Here is an 11,922-nt window from a genome sequence, read left to right as displayed (position 1 = left end):
CTACAATGCCGGCTGTTCTGACTCACAGACTGTAAGTATGTTTTTTATATTTAAAGAATTTGCCACTGATGATTCAAACGCAGTTTTTTGGGCAGTGTAGAGTAGCACTTGTTGTTTGTCATTTCTCCGATCACAAATGCAGACATGGTTTTATGTTACACTCCGGCCGGGACAGGGCATCATCACAATATGGTAGGGGCGTAACATTTCCGACACACGCTTGAGGAATTCGGCCAATCACAACGCACTGGATAGCTGGCCAATCAGAGCACACCTCGCTTTTCAGACCGATGAGCTTTGTAAAAATTGACGCGTTTCAGAAAGGCGGGGCATAGAGGAGAAACAATAATGTACAGTATGTGGAAAATAATGTGTTTTTTGAACCTTAAACTGCATAAACACATTTAATTACACCAAATACACAAAATAATGTTCTTTTTAGCAACATCATATGACCCCTTTAATTATTTACTGATGTGAAATGGGGATGCAATCACCATGTCATGTCAGGGTTTATTCTGCAATAACTACTGGTTGGATGTACATCCCTTACTTATTACTATATTAACTACATGCAACGTGTAACTATGCTTTTTTTAGAGACTTCCAAGAATCACCTTCTAGCCCCCAGTTTGAACATTAATATATATTTTAAGAAGTCAGACTCACGGAAACCTGTCGATATACCATGGAAGCTCTGGAACTCTCTCCCTGAAACAGAAATGAAACATTACATGCATGCACATCTAAGAATGTCAGCATTTCAAGACATTGCTGAAGACTTCATCTCTCGAGATGCATTGCAGTGGTGAGCATAGGAAACATATTCACCTGCAGAAAGGACCCGTCGTGCTTCTTGGACAGAGACATGAGTAATGTTTCAATCCTCTTAGGCATGTTCCTCCATTGCTGCACTTGTGGCGGGCGCATACATCCACTTCCGTTTCACAGCGCCGGCCGGTGTAGCCTGCATCACACGAGCACTCGTATCCAGATGAGATCGCTCTGCAGGCTCCGTGAACACACGGGTTTGATGCACAATCATCTAAAGTGAATTCACAGCGTTGGCCATCCCAATCAGATGGGCAATGGCATTTGAAAAGGTCGAACAGATCTTCACAAACCCCTTCATTTTGGCAAGGGTCAGGCTCACAGACATTACATCCCCAGCAGCCGAAGTCGGGAGTACCAGAAGTCCTCAGAAACCGCTCTTCCTGTGGTCTAGGCTGGTTCATCTCCACTTCACTGTAATGTGGCAATGCAAGGCCTCCAATCTCCACCAAACCGAGACAGCCAGCGAAGTTACCCTCTGAATCAGGTCCCAAGCCCCCTAAGATGATGTCCGCATCTTCTCGGAGGAAATCCAGATCTCCTGAGGCTGTGAAGGAGACGGAGGGTTTCTCCCAGCGCTCGTCCACAACTATTCTCCATCTGGATGACTGGAGGACTGGGCTGTCCATGCTGAAGTCTGCTTTGTGCCACTGACCATCATTCACCAGATCCAGGCTGTGGATATATACATAGGAGGTTCGTTTTTCTCCCTGCAGCTCTAAAACCACGTGTCCATCGTGGATGGAAATGGTAATGAACTGAGAATCCCGCTCAGCATGCAGTAGAGTCGCATTCTGCTGCCTGGTACGGAAATGCATTGAAATGCTGCCGAGGTATCGCTGTATTTTTCCATTGCCACGATAGGTGATTATGTGGCTGTCGCTGCGGAGGCTAACATTGACCAAACCTGCAAAGTGGTCAGGAAAAACGCATCAGTGCTCTAGTAATGTAAGCTCTAGTATTTTTTTCTAAAAAAAAAAAAAAAAAGCTAAGATGCATACTACTCACAAATAGAAGATTAAAAAAATATATAATATTTTTCGTCATAGCTCTTTCTATATATATAAACCCAAAATCCTTAGCTGATTCAAAAGTCTCTTTTACATATACGGATACTTCACATCTTATTTGCCTTCACAGTGTTTTATATTTTTTTTACGTAAAAGTTTACTTACTTTAAAATTGGATTAAACTGCTTTTTTGGCAATGTTTTGTTTATTTAAAGTTTCAGTAATTTTGTTACATATTTTTGTGGTTTTTAAATGTGAGTATATAGTTATTCATTTTTTTATTTCTGTTTTAGTTTTAGTTATTTTAGTACATCAAGTTAAACTAAATTAAAATGAAAAATGTTGCTGTTGCATTTAGCTGAAATAAAGTTTGTTTTATTTTATTTTAGTTACATTTTATTTTTATTTCTTTTTTTTTTCTATATGACTCAATTTAAAATTGAGTAATTGGGTCTCGACTTTCTCTCAGTCCCTGTTTTCCAGTCCATTTGGCTTAGAAACATCTTAAAGTTACATTGTCACTTCATGCAAACTATTACTGAGGTGATGTACAAAATCTTAAAATAAATAAAACAAATTATCTGGCATTCAGGTCATATTGAGAAGGTCAGGACAGGGCCTCAAGATTACTCCAAATTATTTAAAATGAGCTAAAACAACAAAAAATTAAGATATTTCTTATTTTCATTCACACTCCAAACAACGTTGGTTTTTTCACACTGAATATATGAGGAAACCTCATTTTAAAAGTCTGATTTTTACATCTGGAAAAGATATGTCAATTAATAAAATCTTATAACTCAGTGGGCATGTTTATTGGGTACAAATTATGTGAGTTGAACATTTTTTTAAAGTCCTTATCTTTAATCCTTATTCAGCCAATTAGATAAATCAGAGAAGTCATTGGGCCTTTCTGTAGACCTTGGAGTTAAAAAGTCTGAGAATCATTGCAGTAGACCTCCAAGGTTCCAAATTCCTCTAGTTATGTTTATTCACATGAACACTGTATCCTCTCAGGTGCTACCTGTTTCAGCAAGCATGAATAAACAGACCCTTATTTTCTTTTTACTTGCATATAGTGTAACCCCTGAACACCATATTCAATTTCTTCCCTGCAACATATGGTTATGTCATTAACATGCTCCAGGACAAGCACACATGGCATGGCAAATCCAACAAAGGATAATCTTTTGAGGCTTTCATAAATCCCCAGTATAGCTACACATGACAATTATCAATTATATAACTGAACTGAGGATAGGTACCATAGATGTATTAATGCTTAGACATAATCAACCTTTTCTTTACCGCTTTTAATTAGAAAAATTGTCATAGTTCGGATAAGGACAACAAGTTCATACTTACATTCAAAGCCCTGAGTGTGGGCTTGACACACGGCAGAGGACGGACATGGAGACAGCTCACACCACCTGACCTCCTCACAGCGCTGTCCCGCTGTATTGGGTGGGCAGCTGCATGTGAAATCATCCCACATAGAGTAACACACACCTCCATGCAAGCAGGGATTATTCTACAACAGATACTCACGATCACTCATCACAGTACATACTCTCATTATAAACATGAAAGATGCATCTTGAAGAAGACTCTACTGTCCTTCAATTTCACATAATATTATTTCGTTATTTAGCAGTGCTTCTTAAACTGCTGTCCACAGACCCATGGGATCTGTTTCAAACAGAGAAAGGGTATGGAAAACTCCCTGAATTATGAACATTGTGAATGATGTAATGATTCATAATATACGGAAATGTATCAAATGTTTCATAATTTTTGATGTTTGCAAAATACAAAATACTAAATGTATGGTTGAAGACAAGCATTATTATTCCAGAATTGTGAACATTGTGCATGATGTAATCATTTGCAATATATAAAAATGTATCATATTTTCATAATTTGTGAAATTTACAAAATATTCAAACATGTTAATCATATTTAGAAAGTTTAGCAAATTAGAAAAATAAAGTGTATGGTTTAAGTCAAGCATTATTATTCCAGAACTGAGAACATCGTGCATGATGTAATCATTCATAATATATTAATATTTATCATTTTTTCCAAAATATTTGAAGTTTACAATATATTCAAACATATTAAACATACTTAGAAAGTTTAGCAAATTGGAAAAAGTGTATGGTTCAAGTCAAGCATTATTATTCCAGAATTGTGAACATTGTAAATGATGTAATCAATACAATATATGAAAATATATTTCATAATTTGTGAAGTTTACAAAATATTCAAACATATTAATTATATTTAGAAAGCTTGGCAAATTAGAAAAAAAGTGTATGGTTCAAGTCAAGCATTATTATTCCAGAATTGTGAACATTGTGAATGATGCAATCATTCATAATATATTAATATTTATAATTTTTCCAAAATATTTGAAGTTTACAAAATATTCAAACATATTAAACATATTTAGAAAGTTTAGCAAATTGGGAAAAAAAAGTATGGTTTAAGTCAAGCATTATTATTCCAGAATTGTGAACATTGTGAATGATGTAATCAATACAATATATGAAAATATATTTCATAATTTTTGAAGTTTAGAAATTATTCAAACATATTAATCATATTTCGAAAGTTTAGCAAATTGGAAAAAATGTATGGTTTAAGTCAAGCATTATTATTCCAGAATTGTGAACATTGTAAATGATGTAAACATTCATAATATTTGATTATTCAATCAGATCATTCATAATAGATTGAAATATTCAAACATACAAATATTGTTGCTGATAATGTGATTGCAAAGTTTAATTGAGAGAGTGCTAATTGCTGAATATCTGATGCACTTTTTATGTCAATCAGACCAACCTTTCCTGTCATTTGGGCATTTCTTGGCCAGAATAACATGCAAACTGAACAACATTTTATACCAGTACCATATTCATGGATCTGTAAATGCTTACAGTGCAGGAGTCGTCGCCAGTACAGCCACGCGTGACTTTCATCAAGCTCTGGAGCCGGTAGGAGCTCGCCGGGACACTGACGGGGTAGAACTGCAGGCGTCTGCTGTTTATACGGAGGTCTTGGATACAGCCCTTAAAGTAGCCGCCGAAGGCTAGCGATGCACGGCGGTCCGGTAAACCCCCCACATACACTGCATCTCCAGCCTGGACCAGCACACTGCGGATGGGGATGCGGCCTTGGCTCTTAGCAGACATAAACAGGGACAGGGATTCTGGCTCCACAAGCACAGTTATGAGATGGAAGTGACCATCACTGACTGTTTCCGATCCTAGCAGGCTTTCAAAGTTGTTGATTTGAACTTTGACCTTTCCATCCTCTAACCAGACACGCAGATACTGACTGGTAGTGTTGGAGAGGACCAGGAGCAAGCCCTGTGAGCGGCGCGTGCGAACGAACATGGACACGGTGTTACTGTCACCTGGATCGTCTTCCACTGTGAACACAGCATAGCTCTCCAGATCTTCACTTCCAAACCTTGCAGCTACATACTCTGATAATACAAAGTGAACAGCAGTGTAAGAGAAAGGTACAATACAGAATATGCATAAGATTGTTTTTTGTTTGTTTGTTTGTTTTTTTGACCAAGAAGATTGTTTCTGCGATTGCTGGAGTGTTTACGTGCTCAATAAGTGAAATGCAAAAATGATTCTTAGAGATAATTTTTCTGCTTTTTACACAATTACTTATTAAATCAACAAAAATGTATATACTACAACAAAGACATAATATGCATTATAAATATTTTGAATATTATGAATAGTATTATCAACAACAATAACAACAACAACAACAAAATATTTGCAATTTTAATTATTATTTAGTTATTATTATTACTATTATTAGTAGTAGTAGTAGTAGTCGTCGTAGTATATCAAACAAAATAGTATGTAATAATTCATATATGGAAATTCATCACATTTTTCATAATTTTTTTAATTACATATTCAAAGATATTCAACATATTTAGAAAGTTTAGCCATTTTTTTGGTTCAAGTCAAGCATTATTATTCCAGAATTGTGAATTCTCATTCATATAAGAATAATATCAAACCAAATAGAATGTTTCCAAATATAGTTCGAATTTTTAATATTATTCGAAATATCATTATTATTATTAATAATAATAATAAATCTAAATAAAATGTGACAGTCAAATATAATTTTTTTTTTAATGTTTTATTATTATCATGATTATTATTATAATATGTTTTATTACATATATATTATTTTATTATTGTAGTTGTTGATGTAATACAATGCATACAATAACATGCCATTGTAATAACAATAATTCAATAAATATGCTGGGTTGTCCACCCATTCCTAACAGAATTTGTTTTGCTCTCTGACACTGAACATAAGATACGTCTCAAATAAATCACTGGTGGTTTCTTTCTTAACAGGATCTGCATGGATTAAATACGCCTGTTAATATCACGTTTCTTTAAGCCACAGTTCAGGTGTGACTGGTTTTAACCCTTCCTTTGCAGTCGGGTTGCTTTTTGCGTGAGTGTATGTCTGGGTGTTTGTGAATGCCTGTTTTCTTTAGCACTCTAATCTCATTGTATGTCTCTGCACTAAATTTGACCCTCTAAGGGGCACTACATTTAGATTCTCGCTAAGCAGTTTTATCAATGACGTTGTTGTAGAGATAATGGTGACCAGGAAAGATGAATGCTCATTCTAAATTATTTAAAATTCTATCTTGGTTTAATCAGAAATAGGCTACTTTAAATAGTAAAATAAAAAAAAGAAAGAACAAGCACACCTCTCAAGCACAAGATGTCATGAAGAAGTTTGTGTTGTTTTAAATGATAACCCAATAGATATATTTTTCTATATAAAGAAGCCTTTGGACATTTTCAGGTTGTCAAACCTTAGTGGATCAAGTTCAGTTAATGTGATGAACTACAGGTGCAGTTACTCTGTTAGGACACCTGTGTGAACTTGAGGAGAGCATCTTCATATCTACCAAAAATCATTGCGACACTGAAAAAGCCATTGCAAAATGGCTCAAAAAGCGATGTTATATTTCTGTATTTTTACACTCTTTTTACATCTGCGGTTCCATGGAATCTTTCTATTGGACAAAAGGTTCTTTACAGTGGAAAAGGAGTTCTTTAGAAAATAAAATGTTCTTCACACTAAGAAAAGAATGTTAGTTTAAGAATTGCTCACTGAAAGGTTCTTTGGGGAACCAAAAATGGTTCTTCTATGGCATCACTGTGAAAACCGCTTTAGAACATTTTGTTTTAAAGGTATCGGAATTTGTTTGCAGATGACACTTGGTTTGATATTTTGAATCTACTGCAATGGCATTCAGACATTTCTGAATGTGACTTAAAGAGATAGTTCACCTAAAAATGGAAAAAAAAAAATACTATGGAAGTCAATGGCTACCAGCAATTGTTCAGTTACTGACATTCTTTAAAAAATGTTCTTTTGTGTTCAACAGAAGAAAGAAACCCATACAGTTTTGGAACCACTTGAGGTTGAGTAAAGGATGTCAGAATTTTTATTTTTGGATGAGCTATCCCTTTAAGGGTCTAAATCCATAATTCTGTTCATTCTATATGCAAACTAACCCAAGTAGTATAATGTAAGAGCAATCATACCATCTAAACAGTGCTCGCCCTCGTAAGGCCGATGGCATTCGCAGCTAAAGCTTCTCCATCCAGTCTTAACACATCTGCCTCTGTTCTGGCATGGGTTTTCCTTGCAGCGGTCCCAGTCACTGCAGCCCTGTTTCACATTAAGTTGCTTAGCAGGACTCCTCAGCCCCAGTCCGGGCACCACGATGCGTGAATCCAACCACACATCCCTCATACATCCCAAAAAGCCTGAAGCAGTCTCATTCTCTCCTCTTCCACCTATGTAGAGATTCTGGATCACAGTTAACTCAGACAGACCTGAACCCAGTTCGGGCTCTGCTCGATCAATCTGTACTTCCATACGACACGTGTCCTCAAGGCAAGAAGGGTCTGTAAGACTCAGCCCGAGCATGTTGTTGTGCAGCGAGGCCTTGACCGTGTGCCAGTGGCCATCAGAGACCATCGGCGGGAGCTCTAGAAAAACGCTTTCAGTGTCCTGGGCTCGCTGCAATGTATGCCGTACTCTTCCATCCACTAACTCCAGCATAAGAAACTGATCTTCAACATGGCACTGGAGCAGAGTGGCCGCTGCCTGCAACGTGCGGAAACTCAGAGTGACATTCAAAGGTTCGAAAGCATTAGTGAGTTTGGTTTGGACCTGCATGAATCCACTTTCTTCAAAGGAGAAGGCGGTGGACGTCTGGCATTTTGTTCCAGTGAAACCCTCAGGGCAGATGCAGCTGTATCGATGCCGTCCTTTGTCCAGGTACGGATAGCAAGTGGCACCGTTCTCGCACCAGTGACGTTCACAGCCGAGCAGGATTACCGTGCAGTATGGCCCTCCATAGAGGTGTCCATTATAGCTCATTTGGGAACAGTGACATTTGTATTGTCCATCCTGATTTTCGCACACGCCACCGTTCATGCACGGGTTCATATCACAACCATTAATATTCTCCTCACTGCGGACTCCTGAGGCAGAGAAGACACAAGTTTCAAGACTTTTTACAGTGTTATGAACCTCACTGACAAATATTAGTTAAAGGGTTAGTTCACCAAAAAATGAAAATTCTGTCATTAATTACTCACCCTTATGTCGTTTCAAACTTGTAAGACCTTCATTCATCATCATAACACAAATTAAGGTATTTTTGGTGAAATCCGAGAGCTTTCTGACACTGCATAGACAGCAACGCAACTAAAACGTTCCCAGATCCAGAAACGTAGTAAGGACATTGTTAAAATAGTCCATGTGACTTCAGTTGTTCAACCTTAATTCTATTAAGTTACGAGAATACTTTTTGTGTGCAAAGAAAACAAAAATAGCGACTTTTTTCAACAATTTCTTCTCTTCCGTGTCAGTCTTCGCCGCGCTTTCTCGACAGTACCATGACGCTTGTGTGTGGTGCTGCTGATGCAGGAGCCAGCGTTCTGACGTAGAACAAGCATGTGCTGCGTCTTGTTTACAAGCAGAGGAATGCACACGCATGCGTCGTGGTACTGTCGTGAACATGCATTGAAGACTGACACGGAAGAGAAGAAATTGTTTAAAAAATCGCTATTTTTGTTTTCTTTGTGCACAAAAAGTATTCTCGTAGCTTCATAAAATTATGGTTGAACCACTGATGTCACATGGACTATTTTAACGATGTCCTTACTACGTTTCTGGGCCTTGAACGTGGTAGTTGCGTTGCTGTCTATGAGTGGTCAAGCTCTTGGATTTCATCAAAAATATCTTAAATTGTGTTCCGAAGATGAACAAAGGTCTTACAGGTTTAGAACCTTGCTGTCTATGGGAGGGTCAGAGAGCCCTCAGATTTCATCAAAAATATTTTAAATTGTGTTCCGAAGATGAACAAAGGTCTTACAGGTTTAGAACGACATGAGAGTGAGTAATTAATGACAGAATTTTCATTTTTGGGTGAACTAAGCCTTTAACTTTATATCTGTCTAAGATATCACATTCACTCAAAAATGAAAATTCTGTCATTTACTCATCCTCGTGTCATTCCAAACCTGTATTACTTTCTTTTGTGGAACACACACACACACACATACACACACACATAGGTTTGTTTTTATGGTTTATGGGGACTCTCCATAGGCGTAATGGTTTTTATACTGTACAAACTGTATTTTCTATTCCCCTACACCAACCCTCCCCCTCACAGGAAACTTTCTGCATTTTTAGATTTTCAAAAAAACTCATTCTGAATTATTTATAAGCCTTTTGAATTACGGGGACACTGAAAATGTCCTCATAAATCACCTTCTCGTTGTAATACCTATGTCATACCCATGTTATTATACAAATTTGTGTCCTCATAAACCACATAAACATGCACACACACACACACACTTTTTTTTCTTTCAATTTTTTTTTCAATTGCATATGTTTTTGATCATATCAATTTGAGTGAAATGTTTAAAAAAACAACAATAATTTCATTGTATGTGGTATGTTCTTCTTTTAAAAAAAAACTTTAAAAATATTAAACATCATGTATTTACAATGTCAAGTTTGTTGGTGTGGGTCCAACTAACTAGCTGCAGAACATGCTGTTTGCTCACTGATGATGCAGCTGAATAATTTGTGTTTTTGGGCAAAGTATGGGAACACTTGGCGTAAGCTATACTTAGAACATTTTCACTCAGAAATTTTTAGTAAAATTCACAAATAATTACGAAAACAGGCAAGTAACACATTGAATTAAATGTGAAATTTTGAAGTAGAAATCTTTGCTTTATTTACAACTTCGAAAAATATATATTTTTTTTACAATGAACTTACAAAGGATAAATATTTAAATTAGTTTATACAACTTATTTTGGTGTATAGAAGTACCTAACTTTTTCAGTTTGCCCAAAGATTCTAAAAAGTTCTGAAAGTTCTAAATCACTATTACATGATATATTAGCTTCATTTAATTAGCTTAATCAGCTTAATTTCAAATGATTGAACTTGGATGTACAAACATGAATATTTTTGAGTTTATATTAGTCCAATAAAATCACAGATCAAAGTTGATAGACACAAAGTTGATAGTAAGTATACTGTTATGTATATATACTAAGTACTCTCAACTCTGTTCTGTCAACTTCTGATTTTATTTTAGATTTTTTTTCCAGATTGTGTACTGCATGAATGATTTTTCACAATCATACTGGAACGGGATGATTGATTTTTGGGTAAAATCTTTTGATTTGCTTAAATGCTCTTGCTGCAATGAAGCAAGACAACCACATATCTCTCCAATTCTATTAAAATCACATGTGTGAGGATTTATGGAACAAAAGCATTATGCATTCTAGGCTGCAATTAGTTTCATCAATGCCATTAATAGGCCTTACCAACTAAAAAGCATGAACATGCACATTTCAAATGTAATCCATAAGTATGCCTCAAGATAACATTGTAATGAAAATTGTTACCTGCATAGAGCAACAGTACAATCCAGAAAGAAATGACCAGTCTTGTCATGATTTTAGTTATAAACAAACTAAACAGGCAGGAGACCTAAAGCCAGCTTTGTAAAACACCATTACCCTCACAGACTTCCTTGGCTCTTCCTCATTCATCTGTGTTTAGGATGGACTGACTTCTCAGTGGGTTCACCGCAACCCTTGGGATTATGGTAATGCATTTACATGCTAATGAACTGGTGTGAGGCCAGGGATAGGAGCCACGGCTAATCTGAGAGAGCTCACGCATCCTCACCTTATGGACCTATGCAGCTCTGAAATGACACAAGACAGATCTGAATGAAGTTATTAACAGTTCTTAGACAGTAGAACTCTATTATAAAGGCATAATCCACAGATTTGAATGGTGATTATTTCTAAATGTGACGAATAAACAGAATCAGAATAAACCGAGGAACACAACTCAACACAAAACAGATATAAGCATTTTGGTAAAAAGCCTTATATCTTTGGAACGTTAGTCTTCAAACTTCTCAGGCACCTTCAGTACAAACTGTAAATGATCCATAACTAATTTTGAGCAGATATGTAAAAATAGTGAAAATATATTAGTATTTACACCAAATTTCAAAACAATGTACAGGAAATTCATCCAATCCTGGAAAAAACTTGGCATGACCCAAGGAATTCGTAGACACCAAGTTGACACATTTTTGTCAAGTATTTTACATATGAGCAAAAATAGCCATTTTTCAGATTTCATGACCTATAGTTGGTGCTGTCGCCAAATTTGGCAGGTACCCTCAGCTCATAGAGCTGACGAAGCCTACCAAGTTTCCTTTCAGTAGATTAAAGTGTTACTGAGATACAGCCATTCATCCAGTTTCGGGTCAACATCGCTAACTTTGTGAAACTATAACTTTTGAACAGAGTCAGCTCAGTTGGTTCAGTCTAATGGTCATCCGAGCCAAATTTGGTGAGAACCGGACACAATTTGAAAGAGAAGTACCAAAAATAGTCAAAAATACAGTACATTTTAAAAAATGGTGGCTACTGTAATGGGC

At 36.5% G+C, this 11,922-nt stretch overlaps 1 protein-coding gene across 1 annotated transcript in view; it reads right to left on the bottom strand.

Moving 5' to 3' along the window:
* Positions 1-11,039, bottom strand: part of LOC107671763 (protein crumbs homolog 1-like) — a 17,154-nt gene extending 6,115 nt beyond the window's left edge. Inside the window, exons 1-6 of the mRNA XM_016464718.1 lie at positions 10,868-11,039; positions 7,460-8,407; positions 4,784-5,334; positions 3,207-3,372; positions 832-1,738; positions 670-711 (exon numbers count right to left, since the gene is read on the bottom strand). Coding sequence (XP_016320204.1) covers positions 670-711; positions 832-1,738; positions 3,207-3,372; positions 4,784-5,334; positions 7,460-8,407; positions 10,868-10,916 — 2,663 coding nt within the window. The 5' untranslated portion in view covers positions 10,917-11,039. The remainder of the gene's footprint in view (positions 1-669; positions 712-831; positions 1,739-3,206; positions 3,373-4,783; positions 5,335-7,459; positions 8,408-10,867) is intronic.
* Between the last annotated feature and the right edge of the window lie 883 nt (positions 11,040-11,922).

This window comes from Sinocyclocheilus anshuiensis, unplaced genomic scaffold (genome assembly GCF_001515605.1).
Source record: "Sinocyclocheilus anshuiensis isolate Anshui unplaced genomic scaffold, SAMN03320099.WGS_v1.1 scaffold524, whole genome shotgun sequence".
Lineage (NCBI taxonomy): Eukaryota > Metazoa > Chordata > Actinopteri > Cypriniformes > Cyprinidae > Sinocyclocheilus > Sinocyclocheilus anshuiensis.
The sequence above is the reverse complement of the archived record's forward strand: the minus strand, read 5'-3'. Positions and strand labels throughout refer to the sequence as shown.